This window comes from Carcharodon carcharias, chromosome 3, assembly GCF_017639515.1.
Source record: "Carcharodon carcharias isolate sCarCar2 chromosome 3, sCarCar2.pri, whole genome shotgun sequence".
NCBI lineage: Eukaryota > Metazoa > Chordata > Chondrichthyes > Lamniformes > Lamnidae > Carcharodon > Carcharodon carcharias.
In genome coordinates, this window is record NC_054469.1 from 59,725,965 (window position 1) to 59,744,010 (window position 18,046).

General features: G+C 43.6%; 1 protein-coding gene across 5 annotated transcripts in view; it reads right to left on the reverse strand.

The window, feature by feature from the left end:
• The window catches only part of armc3 (armadillo repeat containing 3), a 303,392-nt gene that overhangs the window by 6,881 nt on the left and 278,465 nt on the right, over positions 1–18,046 (reverse strand). For all 5 annotated transcript variants that reach the window (XM_041184977.1, XM_041184973.1, XM_041184975.1 and 2 more), the window contains one exon: positions 5,121–5,303. In XM_041184977.1, coding sequence (XP_041040911.1) covers positions 5,121–5,303 — 183 coding nt within the window. The remainder of the gene's footprint in view (positions 1–5,120; positions 5,304–18,046) is intronic.

The window sequence follows — 18,046 nt, forward strand, 5'->3', positions numbered from 1 at the left end:
CCCATCCCAACTGATGGAGCCCTGAAGGATACGGGTTTTAAATTGGACCCGCAACAGGTTGTGAGAGAATCAACGTGGGGGAAAAGTCTAGTTAATCTTGTCCTCACCAATCTACCTATTGGCAATGCATCTGTCCATGACAGTATTTGCAGGAATGACCACTGCACAGTCTTTGTGAGGGCATACTGAGGAAAGCCTCCATTGGGTTGCATGACACTACCACATACGAAATGTGATGGATTCAGAATAGATCTAGCAGCTCAAAACTGGGTATCCATGAGGCCATCAGTAGCAGCATAATTGTATTCTGTAACGTTATGGTCCAGCATATCTCTCACTCTACCATTACCAGCAAGCCAGGGGGCCAACCTGGATCCAATAGAGAGTAGCAAGTGTAGCAGCAGGTGCCTAAAAATGAGGTGCCAACTGGTGAAGCTACAACATACTTACTAAATTAAAGAACAGGTCCTCAAGGGTTATAATCTCTGGATTACTACCCGAGCCACATGCAAATTGGCATAGGGACGCAAGAATAAGGGAAGTAAACACGTGGCTAAAGCAGTGGTGCGGGAAAGAGGGGTTCCATTTCGTGGGGCACTGGCATCAGTATTGGAACAGGAGGAATCTGGACCGTTAGGATGGTCTCCACCTGAACCGATATGGGACCAAGGTTCTAGTGAAAAGGGTAAATAGGGTGGTCAACAGGACTTTAAACTAGAAAGGGGGGGGGGGAGGGAAGGGTAAAACTCCAAGAAATATGACTAATGGGAAACAAAGCAGCAGGTTAGCATGTGGGTGGGGTGGGGGCGGGCGGGGTGGGGGGGTGGGGGGGGGGTGCGGGTGGATGGATTCAACTTCATGGAAAATTATGAAAAAACTGAAAAGAAGAGAGAGCCCAGGAGAGGCTATTAAAGTCTCCAGAACACAAAATGGGACACAGTGTTTGGAAAGGGCTAGGAATCTAACTTCAAGCACATCAGATAAAGGGATGACAATGAGAAAGGGGACGGGAAATACAGGACTGAAGGTGTTGTATCTGAATGCACGCACTATACAAAATAAGGTAAATGAACTTGTGGCGCAGATTGAAATTGACAGGTATGATGTGGTGGGCTTCACGGAGACATGGCTGCAAAGGGATCAGGACTGGGAGCTAAATATCCAAGGATATACATCGTATCGAAAAGATAGGCAGGTTGGCAGAGGGGATGGGGTTGCTTTGTTGGTAAGAAATGAAATTAAATCGATAGCAAGAAATGATGTAGGGTCAGATGATGTAGAATCTGTGTAGGTAGAGTTGAGGAACCGCAAAGGTAAAAAAAACATAATCGGAGTTATGTACAGGCCTCCGAGCAGTAGTCAGGATGTGGGGCACAAGATACACCAGGAGATAGAAAAGGTGTGTAAGAAAGGCAAGGTTACAGTGATCATGGGGGATTTCAATATGCAGGTAGACTGGGAAAATCAGGTTGGTAGTGGATCCCAAGAAAAGGAATTTGTGGAATGTCTACGAGATGGCTTTTTGGAGCAGCTTGTGGTGGAGCCCACTAGGGAACAGGCAATTCTAGATTTAGTGATGTGTAATGAGGCAGATTTGATAAGGGAGCTGAAGGTGAAGGAACCCTTAGGAGGAAGTGACCATAATATGACAGAATTTACCCTGCAATTTGAGAGGAAAAAGCTGGAATCAGATGTAACGGTATTACAGTTGAATAAAGGCAACCACAGAGGCATGAGGGAGGAGCTGGCCAGAATTGACTGGGAGATGAGCCTAGCAGGAAAGAAAGTGGAACAGCAATGGCAGAAGTTTTTGGGAGTAATTTTGGAGACACAGCAAAAATTCATCCCTAGGAAGAAGAAGTGTACTAAAGGGAGGACGCGGCAACCATGGCTGAAAGGGAAGTCAGGGACAGCATAAAAGCTAAAGAGAAAACATACAATGCGCGGAGAGCAGTGGGAAGCCAGGGGATTGGGAAGCCTACAAAGACCAACAGAGGACAACTAAAAAAGAAATAAGGAGGGAGAAAATTAAATATGAGGGTAAACTAGCCAGTAATATAAAAGAAGATTGCAAGAGTTTTTTTAGATATATAAAGGGTAAGAGAGAGACAAAAGTGGACATTGGGCCGCTGGAAAATGACGCTGGAGAAGTAGTTGTGGGGAACAAAGAAATGGCAGAGGAACTGAATAGGTACTTTGTGTCAGTCTTCATGGTGGAAGACACGAGTAACATCCCCAAAGTTCAAGAGAGTCGGGGGGGTCAGAGGTGAGTATAGTGGCCATTGCCAAGGAGAAGGTGCTAGGAAAACTGAAAGGTCTGAAGGTGGATAAATCACCTGGACCAGGTGGATTACACCCCACGGTTCTGAAGGAGATAGCTGAAGAGATAGTGGAAGCGTTAGTGGTGATCTTTCAGGAATCACTGGAGTCAAGGAGGGTCCCAGAGGACTGGAAAATTGCTAATGTAACCTCCCTGTTTAAGAAGGGAGTGGGGCAAAAGACGGGAAATCACAGGCCGATTGGCCTGACCTTGCTCGTTGGTAAGATTTTAGAGTCCGTTATTAAGGATGAGATTTCAGAATACTAGGAATTGCATGATAAAATAGGGCAGAGTCAGCATGGTTTCATCAAGGGGAGGTCATGCCTGACAAATCGGTTAGAATTCTTTGAGGAGGTAACGAGTAGGTTAGACAAAGGAGAACCAATGGATGTTATCTACTTGGACTTCCAGGAGGCCTTTGACAAGGTGCCGCACAGGAGGCTGCTCAGTAAGATAAGAGCCCATGGTGTTAGAGGCAAGGTACTAGCATGAATAGAAGATTGGCTGTCTGGCAGGAGGCAGAGAGTGGGCGGCCGGTGACTAGTGGAGTTCTGCAGGGGTCAGTGCTGGGACCACAACTTTTCACTTTATACATTAATGATCGAGATGAAGGAACTGGCTAAGTTTGCAGATAATACAAAGATAGGTGGAGGGTCAGGTAGTATTGAGGAGGCGGGGAGGCTGCATAAGGATTTAGACAGGTTAGGAGAATGGGCAAAGAAGTGGCAGATGGAATACAACATGGGGACGTGTGAGGTCATACACTTTGATAGGAAGAAGAGGCATAGACTATTTTCTAAATGGGGAGAGAATTCAGAAGTCTGGAGTGCAAAGGAACTTGGGAGTCCTAATCTAGGATTCTCTTAAGGTTAACTTGCAGGTTGAGTCAGTAGTTAGGAAGTTATTCGAGAGGACTAGAATATAAAAGCAGGGATGTGCTGCTGAGGCTTTATAAGGCTCTGGTCAGACCACATTTAGAATATTGTGGGCAATTTTGGGCCCCGTATCTCAGGAAGGATGTGCTGGCCTTGGAGAGGGTCCAGAGGAGATTCACAAGAATGATCCCAGGAATGAAAGGCTTAACATATGAGGAACGTTTGAGGACTCTGAGTCTATACTCGATGGAGTTTAGAAGGATGAGGGGGGATCTGATTGAAACTTACAGAATATTGAAAGGCCTGGATACTGTGGACATGGGGAAGATGTTTCCATTAGTAGGAGAGACTAGGACCCGAGAGCACAGCCTCAGAGTAAAGGGAAGACCTTTTAGAACAGAGATAAGGAGAAACTTCTTTAGCCAGAGAGTGGTGAATCTATGGAATTCATTGCCGCAGAAGGCCGTGGAGGCCAGGTCATTGAGTGTATTTAAGACCGAGATAGATAGGTTCTTGATTGGTAAGGGGATCGAAGGTTACGGGGAGAATGGGGTTGAGAAACTTATCAGCCATGATTGAATGGCAGAGCACTCTCGATGGGCCGAATGGCCTAATTTCTGCTCCTAGGTCTTATGGTCTAATGCCTCCCATAGGCAACTCAATGCCCCAAATAATATCAATGGGACATAATATGCATAACTAAAGATTGACTGAACCAGCTTCGAATTGGTATCCTTGTTGCCTGCAATTTAAAGTTACAGTCGGCAGGATTGGAGTGGGACATGTAAGCTCCATATTGACTGCTGCTTATCTACTTTCTGCCATTGGGGAAGTAAAATTCACCCAGATGTGCCACAAATATAAATTGGCAAATTCAAAATAAGATTAGATTTGGTAAAAGAAAATGTTCTTACTGAAGGAACAACAGCAAAGCCCTACTTCTGATGGCAGCAGAAAAAAGCTTGAGAAGCATGTGATGAATTTTCCATGATCCCTATGGATTATGAGTCTGCCTTCAGCTACAGTAAGTTAATTAAATGAGGAAAAAGCAATTTGTCTGAAAATGGGTGAATTCCCGACAAATGTGTACATTTTTGTGTTTGATAATCAACTACAATTATAAAATCATACAGCAGAAAAGGAGGCCATTTAGCTTATCATTCCTGTGCCAACTCTTTGAAAGGACTGTCCAATTAGTCACCCACTTCCCTGCTCTTTCTCCATTGACGTTGATATTTGCCCTTTTCAAGTATATATCCAATTCCCTTTTGAAAGTTATTAATGTTTCCACCCCTTTGAGGCAGCGCAATCCAGATCCTATCAACACACTGCATTAAAAAACTTCTCATCTTTCCTCAGGTTCTTCTGCTAATTATTTTTTTAAATTTGTTTATGGGACGTGAGCATTGCTGCCTAAGCCAGCATTTACTGCCCACCCTGAATTGCCCTTAAGAAGGTGGTGGTGAGCTGCCTTCTTGAATCGCTGCAGTCAATGTGGTGTAGGTACACCCACATTGCTGTCAGAGAGGGAGTTCCAGGTTTTTGACCCAGGAACAGTGAAGGAACGGCAAGGTATTTCCAAGTCAGAAATGGTAACTACTACTAGAAGGACAAAGGCAGAAGACAGATGGAAATACTACCACCTGGAAGTTCCCCTTCTGGTTACCAAGCTAACAGCCAGTGGAAACTCTTATTAATACCCCTCGTAATTTTAATCACCACTATTAAATGTCCCTTAACCTTTACTGTTCTGTGGAGAACAATCCCAGTTTCTGTAGTCTCTTTACATTACTACATCCATGAACTAACCATTTGAAGCTTAGGACAAGTTTTATGAATCAGGACCCCAATTCAAAAATATCACCTGTTTGGATGTTTTAAATTTATGCCAATAAAAATGCAAAATTGTGTAGAGAAGTACTTACATTGCAAGTGCCACAATTTGTCCTCTTGTGCTGGGAAGTGGTAAAATATTTCTTGTAATTTCACTGAGGTAAGCATCAAAAAGTACATCATAAGGACATTCCCATGGTTTATTTTTTTCTTCCTCCTCAGCCTTAACCTGGACTGGTTTTTCCTCTTCCTTCTTCCCTCTGCTTTTTCCTTTGCTGTATTAATAAAAAATATTTGGGGACTTGTTTAAGACGATGGGGTCAAAAATTCACAATCCTTTCTCATCAGTATGATGGAGTGGAAATTGCATCCACAGAATTTCCAGGATCAGACCATTTGCACACAATATAGGAAGTGTTCATGCACCTTGAGTTCCCACTGAGCTGCCCAAGCAAAATGGGAGGGTCACAAAGTTCAGCACTTGCCAGTCATTTGAAGGTGAAGCCAAGACCAGCTTCAAACATCACCCAAATCTGAAATTGACTCCTTCTGTTAGAGGACACATAGATCTCTTTGTGGTCACTTGGACTGTTCCATGCCATGAGCCCAGCATGGAATATTCCTGTGGGCCCTACTACCACCCACAGACACTCTTAAAAAACATTTTTTTTTTAAATTGATACTCAGGAGATAGGCTTTGCTCACAGGCCAGTATTTTTTGTCCATCCCTAGTTGCCCTTAGAAGGCCTTCTTGAACTGTTGCAGTCCTTGTGGTGAAGGTATTTCCACAATGTTGTTCAGTAGGTAGGACAGTGATGAAACGATGGAGAAGTGTGATCAAGTGTGACAAAGGCTGCAGACAATTCGAGAAGGATGAAAAGGGATAGTTTGCTTTGTCACAGTCAAATAACATCACGTGATTTGAAAAGAGCTTTTGCAGTACTGTGGCAGTGGCAGAAACCTGATTGAAGGTACGCAAACATGAAGTTCCAAGAAATATGGTCATGAATTTGGGAGGTGACAACATGTACAAGGACTTTGAAGAGTTAGGGAGGTTAGAGATGTGGTGGGAGTTTAGAAGGATGGAGGGGACTCAAGGTTTGAATTTTGAGGAGGGGGTAATTATGGCAGATTTGAAGGCAAGAGTGACAGAATCTGAGAGAACCATAACCATGTCAGCTAACTTGGGAGCCAGGAAGGGGTATTGGGTGGTCAGCAGTTTAGTGGAAATAGGGTCAAGAGAGCAGGAGGTGGGTTTTGTGAACAAGATAAGCTCAAAGAGGATATGAGGGGAGCTTGGAGAGAAATATATGAATTCGGGGCTAGAGCAGTGAGTGCCTTCGAGGAAATTTAGGCTGGTGGACCGGGGAAAGGAGGGAAGTGGCAGAGGCTGATCAGATGGTCACAATCAAAGAAATCAATGAGTTCCTTGTAGGTGAGGGTGGAGGAGACAGGGGAGAGGGGTTTAAGAAGATGGCTTGCTGAAGAGAAAAGTAGCCAAGGTTACCTTTGTATTCCAAAATGATGCTGAAATAGTAAGCAGTTTTCACAGATGAGAGACAGGTCTGATAGTTTTAAATAGTCTTCCAGATCTGGCAGTGAATGGCGAAATCAATTGTCTGCCATATCTGTTCAACTTGTACTCAAAGGGGCGGAGATGAGTGTCATACCAGGGGGAATGTCCAGGGTGAGAGACGATAATGATATTAATGGGAACTAGGGCATCAAAGGTAGATCAGTAGCTGCAAAAATGCTGTGGTGAACAGAGGGCCAAAATCTAGACAATTGAAAGTGCAGTTGTACGTGAATTAGGGGACAGTTTTTATAAGGATAGATACAGAATAAAGTAGGATTGGAAAGGGAATTGAGATGTGGAAGATGTGGAGAGTGCTGCAAAGAAGTAATTAGAGAAGGCCTTAACTGTGATTCATACCATGGAAGTAGCGAGGCCATGTGAGATGGCAAGGTCAAGCAGGTGGCCATGAATATGGGTTGGGGAGTTTACATGGAGGATGAGATTAAGGGCTAATGGGAGGAGAGTGAACTCGGAGGAGAGAGAACATGGTGAATTGAGATAGAAAGGTACCTAGGATGTGAAGTTGTATGGTGCAGAGGCTGAGGGAGGGAAGGAGTGATGATAGCTGATTGAGAAAACTGGCACAGTATTTGGGCAAGCTGTAGTGAACCAGGATTTTAAATGACAGGTGAGAGGAATGGAAGAAGGTGAGATGTTCAAGGAGGAGAAAGTGTCGGAGGAGAGGTATGATTGGTTGTAAAAGCCACACTATCACAGCAATGGTCTGGGCGAGGCAAGTGGTGAAAAATATGGTGAAAGGTGACAGGTGCGGAGGCTTCAGTTAAGGGAAAGGTATCATCAGCCCTTAGCTAGGTTTTCGCTGAGATAGTGATGTTGATGCAATCATCCACAATAAGCTCATAGATTGTAACAGCTTTTTTCACGGGTGAATCGACATTCTGGAGGAAGGTACGGAGAGAACTGATTATAGCTGAACCTCAGGCAGAGTCCACAGGATCAGCACTGGAAAGGGTGAGTTGGACAGGGAGGGGGTTGGCAAGATCAGCCTCTGACTGGTACACTGGGCAGGGAGGTGAGAGAGTAGGATGGGGCAGTTGGTCTTACTGCTTATGAGGATAGAGAAACGAAGTAAAGAGAGAAAGGAAAATAATAAAGTAAAAATAGAAATCATAAGCTGGGGTCTAGAGCGGCAGCCAAAATGCTCTCACACAGAGAAAGCTTAAGTTACAAAGGCCTGGTTATGCAGTGCTAATCCTAGTAGTGAATGAGAATAAAGGGGAGACAATAAGAGAGTCAGAATTAAAGTCATAAGTCCTATAATGGGTTAAAGTTGATGTAGGTGGGTGGAGTCAGGTGGAGCATCAATAGACCATTGCCCAAATTCAGGGACATGTGTGGCGGGCGAGTGAAATTCAGATGCTGTTTAAAGCGTAGAGTATCAGAGGATGCAATGATGGAGGAATGCCAAGAAGAAAAGACTTGAGAAGAGAGGGACAGAAATAGAAGGGAAGTATTAGAGAAACAGCAATATGAAGATCAGGTGAAATATTAACTGGTTGTAAATTAATATCATTTAAAGAGAATATAAAATACTTTTTCAACAATGTGCTTCCCCTTCTCAGTGACTGAACAATGGGCTGCTTTTAAAGAGGAGATAGTTCGGATGCAGTCAAGCTACATTCCCACAAGGGGGAAAAGTAGGGCAAATAAATCCAGAGCATGCTGGACGGTGAAAGAGATAGAGAGTAAGATGAAGCAGAAAAAGGTGCATATGACAGATGCCAAATGGATAATACAATTGAGAATCAGGTTCAATAAAGAAGGTTCAGAGGGGAATTGAAAAAACAAATAAGGGAAGGAAAGAAAGAGTATGAGATTAGTGAACATAGAAGGAAATTCAGAAGTCTACTAAAGGCATATAAATAATAAAAGGGTGGTAAAAGGAAGAGTCGGGCTGATTAGGGACCTAGTAGGGGATTTTGCATGGAGACAGGGGACATGGCTGAGGTACTAAATGAGTACTTTACAGCTGTCTTTACTAAGAAAGAAGATACTGCCCAATCCACAGTGAAAGAAGTGGTAGTTTAGATACTTGATGGGTTAAAAATAGATAAAGAGAGGCTATTAGACAGGCTGGTTGTACTTAAAGATGATAAATCACCAGGACCAAATTAAATGCATCCAAGGACACTGAGGGAAGTAAGGGTGGAAATTGCAGACTGGAGAATTGCAAATGTTGCATCCTAATGCAAAAAAGGACGTAAGGATGAACCCAGCATCTACAGGTCAGTCAGTTTAACTTTGGTGCGGGGAAACTTCTAGAAATGATAATTTGGGACAAAATTAAAAGTCACTTGGGCAAATGTGGATTAATTAAGGACGTCAGCATGGATTTGTTCAAGGAAAACCATGTTTAACTAAATTGTTTTAGTTTTTTGATGAGGTGATAGGGAGAATAGATGAGGGCAATGCAGCCGATGTGGTGTGCATGGACATCAAAAAGGCATTTCATAAAATGCTGTGCAACAGACTTGTGAGCAAAGTTAGAGATCATGGAATAAAAGGGATATGGATATGAAATTGGCTGAGTGACAGGAAACAGAAAGTCATGGTGACCAGTTGTTTTTCAGACTGTAGGAAGGTTTATAGTGGGGTTCCCAGGGGTTGGTGTTGGGACCCCTGCTATCCTTGATATATTTTTTAAAATATTCAAAATTTACAGATGATACAAAACCTGGAAGTATTGTGAATTGTGAGGAGGATAGTCCTAAACTTCAAAAGGGCACCAACAGTTGGTGGAATGAGCAGATTTAATGCAGTAAAATGTGAAATGATTCACTTTGGTAGGAAGAACCGGCAGAGGCAATTTAAATTAAGGGTACAATTCTAAAGGGGTTGCATGAGCAAAGGGACCAATGGGATATGTGCACAGATCATTCAAGGTGGCAGGGCAGGTTGAGAGCACAGTTAATAAAGTGTACAGTATCCTGGGCTTTATAAATAGACGCAGTAAGCACAAAAGCTATAAAGTTATGATAAACTTGTATAAAACACTGGTTTGACCTCATCTGGAGTGTTGCATCCATTTCTGGGCACCTCACCTTGGGAAGGAAGTGAAGGCATTAGAGAGAGCGCAGAAAAGATTCACGAGAATTTTTCAGTGATGAGGAATTTTAGTTTGTAGATAGATTGAAGAAGCGGGGGCTGTCCTCCTTGAAGAAATCTGAGAGGAGATTTGCAGAGATGTTCAAAATCATGGACAGAGTAGATAAGGATAAACTGTTCCCATTGGTGGAAGGATTGAGAACCAGAGGACACTGATTTAAGGTGATTGTCAAAAGAAGCAACAGTGACACAAGAAAAAAAAAATTTATGCAGTGAGTGTTTAGGATCTGGAATGCACTGCCTGAGTGTGTGGCAAAGGCAGATTCAATCATGGCTTTCAAAAGAGAATTGGATCATTATCTGAAAAGGAAAAATTAGCAGGCTACAGGGAAATAGTGGGGGAATGGCAATAGGTTAATTGCTCTTGCAAAGAGTGGGCACAGACAGGATGGGCTGAATGGCCTCCTTCTGTGCTATAACCATTCCATGACTCTGATTTCCTGGGTATTAGAATAAATCCTGTTTGGTGTATATTTTTGACATCCTGCAAATCGTATAGCCAATATTCCAATAGTCTGGGATCCAGTCCTGCTGCTGGAAATGGGGAAGAAAAGCTGTCACCTGATCCTCAGCCCAATATCTCTATAAAGGAGAAAGGAAAATTACATGCAGGACAAATGAGGCCTCCACCTCATTTGAATGACTGTCCTGGCCAGTGCCTATTACAACTACAAGCAGCCTGAGCCCTTTTAACGGAAGAGTCCCTAGAAAACCCGATGCACTGAAGAGGCAGTTTCACAATCCTCCATTCCTATTTCCTATACTTAGCGACCAGGGAATAAATATTCCTTGGGTGCCACTCACATGAAGAGAGTATCTGAAGTATCCAAAAGTACATTTATTCAGTGGTAGATTTAGAAATGTTTGCAGCAGGAAGTGAACTCTTGATGATGTAAAATTTATTTCCTAGAGAGTCTGGAGGCATACACCCTGAAAGAAGATATTAATTTTCAATACATTTTTAGTACTTTTGCAGAATTTTCAAGCACATTGTGATTCTGCATTAAGGAGAGGAAGATTGGAATAGAGCTCACGATGTTAAGGAGAAAAACCCAGAGAGTAGTCTATCTTTGGTGCAAGTTTCAGCACAATTGTGTTTCAGTGCATGAGCAGAAGAAACAAGTCACTATACTTTATACAGTGACTGCAACCAGTGTTAGAAAAGCCAATTTTGAAGTTGCAGCATGATTAGAGATTGAGAAAATTAGCTGTTCAATCCAAATGCAGAAAATTGGCAACAATACATTTAATTTTTTTTACAGTAGACAAGGAAACATTATCAGGAAAATACTTAAAACTACACAAGATATTTCCAGATAATCCTACTATATATAGATATAAGTTTCAGTTTGTTTCTTTCAGGTTGTCAGATCATTTTCGGAATGTATTCCTCTATCACAATCATTGCTTCACAGCATTGACAAATAACCCATTGTCAGCAATCCCAACATCAGAAAAATTTAGCGCTAGTAGCCTAATTAGCTATATGTACAAGTTAAAGCCGCCTTCTTCTTAGGCTGTCCCTCGGGGTCGAGGATGACTTGCTTCCACATTAAAAGTGAATTCTCAGGTGACTGAAGAGTTCAATGCACGACCTATAGTCTCTGTCACAGATACGGCAGACGGTGGTAGAGGGAATGGGTGGGTGGGGTTCCCATGCTCCTTTCACTGTCAACGCTTGGCTTCAGCTAGCCCTTGGCGATGAGACACAAGGTGTTCAACTCCTTCCCGGATGCTTTCCCTCCACTTCGAGTGGTCTTGGGCCAGGGATTCCCAGATGTTGGTGGGAATGTTGCATTTTTTCAAGGAGGCTTTGAGGGTGTCCTTGAAGTGTTTTCTTTGCCATCCTGGGGCTCGCTTGCCATGTTGAAGCTCCGAGTGAAGCACTTGTTTCAGGAGTCCCCTGTCAGGCATACTGATGATGTGTCCCATCCAGTGGAGCTGATCGAGCGTGGTCAATGCTTCGAAGCTGGGGATGTTGGCCTATGCAAGAACACCTCTATTGGTGCACCTATTCAGCCAATGGATTTGCAGGATCTTGCGAAGGCAACGCTGATGGTACTTCTCCAGAGTTTTGAGGTTCCTGCTGTACGTAGTCCACGTCTCTGAGTCATATAGGAGGGCGGGTATCACTACTGCTCTGTAGACCATGAACTTGGTGCCTGGTTTGAGGTCTTCAAACACTCTCTTCCTCAGGTGGCTGAAGGCTGTGCTGGCACACTGAGGGTGGTGTTGAACCTCGTCGTCGATGTCTGCCCTTGTTGACAGTAGGTTTTCAAGGTATGGAAAGTGGTCCATGTTGTCCAAGGCCTCATCGTGGATTTTGATAACTGGGGGCAGTGCGGTGTTGAGCTGACAGGTTGGTAGAGGACCTTTGTCTTACGGATGTTTAGTGTAAGGCCCATGTTCTCGTACACCTCGGTGAAGATGTTGACGATGGCTTGGAGCTCTGCCTCCGAGTGTGCGCAGATTCAAGCACCATATCAGTAGCTTACCAGTATCCTATCAGATCACTACTTATTGGTGTTTCTGTAGCGGTGATGGATTTTAACACGGTGAGGGTGCTAACCCATGCCCAACCCTCCTCCTTTTCAACCAGGCTTGAGACTGGCTTTGGTGGAGTCCATTGTAGTATCAAGCACAATCTATGCCATCAAGATATGAAAGAGGACAGTACGTAAGATGGATGTCTTTCACCAGCACTGCCTATGTAAGATCCTGGGCATTAATCACATAGACAGACAGCATCACCAATGAAGAAGTACTGCAGAGAACCGGTCAGAGGCACCTGCAGGACATCATGATAGAGAGATGACTGAGGCTGGCAGGACACATATTTTGCTTGCTGGGCATACGCCAGAGTGTCAGTAGAATGGACACCTCCAGATGGAAGAAGATGACAGGGCTGGCCAAAGAAGACCTGGCAAATTAGATTTAAAGAGAACCTTCAAGAACAAGACACCACCTCAGCTGCAGTGGAAGAGATTGTGATGGACAGGGGCCGGTGGTGGAGTCTTGCTGCTCATTGTCCCGCCTGGGACCGAAGGAACTATGTCTTAGTAAGTAAAACATTGTTAAATCAATGACTTTTAGAACCCAGAGGTAAGCTGCTCAAACTGGCCAAAAATACATGTCTGCTTGAATCATGGACCATTGGCAACTATGAATTTGTACATTGCTATTAAAGTTTCTAGATTTTGGTTTCAAAATTGAAAATTGAAAACATATGATAAAACAATATCAAGTTAAAAATGGCCAGTTAACTTTTCTAAAGCAAACACCGGAGAAAATACTGCTTATGCTGACTACAAATACATATCCCTTTCAAATATGTTTCCAACTGCTCTGAAAAATGTTCAATGTCTTTATATTTGAATTGGGTACACTGGTTACAGCTTGGCGTGCTACCAATGCACTTCACTAATCACTAACAGTCTCACATTCCACCTATGGCTGTGCAATTAGCTTTATGGGCATAAGAAGGTAAAGTGTTATAATTGCTTTCAATCATAATATGGAAAATGAAAATTGTGAATGAATACACATTTTGGTTTTCTGATGATTGTATCATGAAAACATCAAATTTAAAGGAATTCTGGTTTGTAAGTTTCATTATTTTATCTGTTTTATCAATCACTTCCATATGCATCAAAAATTAAAGAATCAAAAAGCACACACCTATTCAGTGAATTTTCTCAATTTAAAATGATCACTTGTTTGAAAAAATGTAATATTGTTATATGGTAATACACTTTAGCTAGAATTAAATCTTGATTTTTATTTGAACAATGGTATTAGTTCAACAGTATGTCTTTTTTGAGAAAAGACTTCTAGCTGCTAAAATTATGCCTTAATCTATTATCCATACTTGCCAACATTCAAGTGGGAAGCCCAGGTGTAGATTAACACCTCACAATGTATTATGTAGTTGCTGTTCTGTGCTTACGCTGAAATATCGTGCATATGCAGCAATAATAACTCACAAAGTGCTGTGGTTGAATTTTAAAGTGCCTGGAACAGGCATTGGTTGTGAGATGAACAACTTGCATTTATATAGCACCTTTAAGGTAGAAAAACATCTTAAGGCACTCCACAAAGGTGTAATCAAACAAAAAAATGGTGTTCTCCAAATAAAAGGTGTTGCAATGGGTACCTGCATGGGTCCTGGTTATATAAAAGCAGAATACTGTGAATGCTGGAAATCTGAAATAAAAACAGAAAATGCTGGAAAACTCAGCAGGTCTGGCAGAATGTGTGAAGAGAGAAACAGAGTTAACGTTTCGAATCCAATATGCTGTTCATCTGAACTCCAGTTCTGGTTCCAATACCAGTTTTGAAGAATTAGACTCGAAACGTTAATTCATCATGCCCGCGGCAAATTTCGTGGCAGGCAGGAGCAGAGTATCTGGAGAGAGGCCAAAATTTGGATTCCTGCCGACATGAAAACAATTTACAATCCTCCCAACAACTCTTTAATGGTGAGTTGATGGCGGATCGGGTATCCTGCTGATGAGTGACGTACATGCCATTTGCATTCATTACAATCTCAAGAATGTTAACTAAATATCCTTCTTGCTGAAATTATGTGGCGCCTTCCAATCTTGCATCACGCCAGCGGGGATTCACTCCGGTCTGTTTCATGTTTGAAAATGAGTGCCGTACAGACCTCATTTCGCTTGTGACTTCGATATCCTACCTGTGACAGCACTGCTCCGGTCTCGTTGTGATTCCAATGGAAAGCCTCACTGCTGGTGTGTAGGGTTGGTCTGCTCCCAGTGGGTGCCCCCATAGTCCTGGAGGACAACACTGTGCAGCGGCACTCAGGCAGGGCTGTACACTCAGAGACCAGCATTGCAACCAGGATGAGGGGGAAAGCATGTTGCTCACATGGGGCAAAGTAGCAGGAATGCATTGCAAGGGTGTAGGGGGAGGGGGAACAATGGCAGACAGAGGGGAGACTGAAGGATGGGAAGCTGAAGCCCAACAAGGGAAACTGAAACGCTGACACACAAGAGGGCGATGGGATACCACATGAATGGATGGGAGGGGATGCACTCAGACTCCGGAATAAGAAGGGGGCTGTGTGTGTTGGTGTGGCACAAGAAGGATGGGTCACTCAGAGACTCGTGGGGTGGGTGGGAAGGAAGACATTGTAGTGATCGATCATGAGGGGAATGGGAAACTCACAGAAAGTCAAATTCCTCGGTCTGGGGCCAACAGGTGGGAAGGTCTCCTCTCAAGGTGACCGTGCACACAGCCTCTAGGTGGGGAGGAATGATGTTCACATGGCACATGGGAACGTCAACAGTGATGGGTTCAGGGGAGATGGTTGGAATGTTGACCACAAAAACAGGATCCAGTATTCCTGGAGGAGGCTCATGAATAACACACAAAGTATGGCACAGTTTAAAATCAAAACTGGAAATGAATCTGCACAGGAGGAGTCAGAGGCAGCGTGGGAGGAGCGTAAACCTGGACTAAGGGACCCTTTCTGGGGGTGCCCTCTAACTTGTTGGAGCCAAAAGATTGGAACTGATTCAGAGCTGAGCGAAAGTAGGAAGACTTCTTTGAGAAGATTGCCATTGGAACTCATGCCTTTTGTGTATAGTGACAGGGAAATGCAGGAGTCATTGCCTTCCCATAACAGTCACTTCATTTCCACATTAATACCCAGGTAGGTAAAATTTAGGAATGCAGGCAACCATTAAGGAGGAAAGCAAAATACTGCGGATGCTGGAAATCTGAAATAAAAACAGAAAACGCTGGAAAAACTCAGCAGGTCTGACAGCATCTGTGGAGAGAAACTGAGTTAAAATTTCTAGTCCGGATGACTGAAGATTGTGGCTGATCTGAATGTAACCTGTACAACTGAAGCATAACCTCCCTACTTCTGTAATCAATTCCCCTCACGATAAATGATAACATTCTATTAGCTTTCCTAATTACCTGCTGTACCTGCATACTAACCTTTTGTGATTCATGCGCTAGGGCATCCAGATTCCTCTGAATCTCAGAGCTCTGCAATCACTCACCATTTAGGTAATAAGCTTCAAGATTGTGAGCTTCACTGTTTTTACCTGTTATTCATTAATGTTTTGAATCTATCATTTCACAAAGAGAAGGGCAAACAATAATGGAGCCTGAGCTCAATGCTGCCTTCTTGAGGGTTCTAATAGAATGGAGGAGGAGAAGAAGGGACAGGCGCCACTGACCGCAGCTTCAGGGTGAGGCTCTGTCTGAGTTCCTGGGTCCAGAGGAACCCCAGCAATAACATGAAGATCAGGAGGGTAGACCCAGACCACGGAGGCGACTTGCTAGACCAAGGGTCTACCGAAGAAGACTCTCCCATCTGCAGATGAACAAAAGACAACGCCACGCATGTCTGCACTTGTGAAGCTCTGGTGGATCACATCTGCCATATTCTCCGGGAAGGATTAACGCCCCATGAGGTGGGAGGCGATCTCCTGCCAGTGGCCTTGAAGGTGACCACTGCGCTCAATTTCTTTGCCTGTAGATCATTCCAGGGATCCACAGGAGACCTGTGCAGCATTCGCAGTCTGCCACATATAGATGCATCAAGGAGGTAATAGATGCCCTCAAAAGCAAGGCTCATCAATATGTGAGGTTTACACTTGATAAAGATATCCAGGCTGCTAGATTCAATGGGTTTGTAGCTACCTCAGGCTTCCCTACAGTGAGGGTGCAATTAACTGCATCCAAGTGGCTTTGAGGGCTCCATGGAACAGCCACTAATATTGGATTTCATTCCATCAATGTTCAAGTGGTGTGCAATCATTGGAAGCACATAATGCACGTACATGCCAGGTAACCTGGGAGTTCTCATGACTCATACATCCTGAGTCACTCCCAGGTGCTTCACATATTCAAAGGGCCTGAGCATCTACAGGGATGGCTGCCTGGGGATAAGGGGTATCCGCTCAAACGATGGCTGATGATACCTGTTAGTTGGCCTCAGAGTGCCTCAGAAGAGAGGTACACTTCAGCTCATTGCTCCACATGGTCCATAATTGAGCAGACCATTGGCATCCTGAAGATGTACTTCTGATGTTTAGACCTCTCAGGAGGAACTCTGCAGTACATTCCAGATAGGGTCTCCCGCATCATCGTTGTGCATTGCGCCCTTCACAACCTGACACTGAAAAGGGGTGATCCCTTGCCAGATTGAGAAATGACAGAGTATGAGAGCTCCTTGGAGGATGAAGAGCAGGAAGACCAGGAACCTGAAGAGAGAAATGAGGGTCAGCTTCCACGGGATGAAGCCATTGAGGAAGCATAATGTGGAAAATGTGCCTGTACCACTTTAATTGCCATCAAATTCCAGGAGGAGTAATGAGAAGGCAACAGGAGATGGCCACATTCCTCCTGTGCCTTAATGCCATTCCACTGCATTGAAAGGAATGTCCCAACCAGTCATATCGAGTTGCAGCACTATATCATGGCAATCTAAAGCCGCTACCATTGCACGAATCAGTATTCATTGACCTTATGAACTTGGCAACTCGTGCAGTTGAGTTCAGTTTTAACGGCACCATGTATGCCCAAATAGATGGTATTGCATGAGATCCCCTCTTGGCTCAGCTTTCGCAAACATCTTTGTTGGGTTCCATAAGAAATGTATTCTCGATGGAATGACACCCAACCTCCTACTCATTGCAGATTTCCGTTTGCTATATTTAAATCCACAGCTGTATGTAATAATTTCCTTGCATGTCTTAATGGGCTCCATCCTGCACTCAAATTCCTTTGAAATGGAGCAGTCCTTTCCTTGACATACTAGGTGAGAAATCTGCCAGGGGGTTCTTTACCACAAGCTTACCTTCACTGGTCAATACACACATTGGGACTTTTACAGTTCCATGCGCTATAAGCCTTACCAGCAACCTTGTAAATGGGGCCCAAGCCATTTGCTCAGCATGCAAGCTTGATGCTGAAATAAGGCATACCAAAGGCTTCCTGCAGATAAAGGTTAAAGGATAAAGGATCAGATCATTTCACAATGTATATCACATAAATGTTTGAATGGGCCCAAGGCTATCATTTTCAGCCGTGAAAAGTGCCCAGTTTACCTCAGTTACCCTGGAAGGGCAAGATATCTCAAAAAGTTGAGCAACAAGTGAAGCTACCTGTTTCACGCTGCTACTATGTAGTAGCAACACGAGTGTATTCTCCATTAACAGGGTACTGCCATCAAGCCAAAAAGACGTTCTGCCTATCACACAAATAAGTAATGTGGTGTATGAATTTCAGTGTCAGTGTGGTGCTAAGTACGTAGACCGTATGCCCCAAAGACTGGCG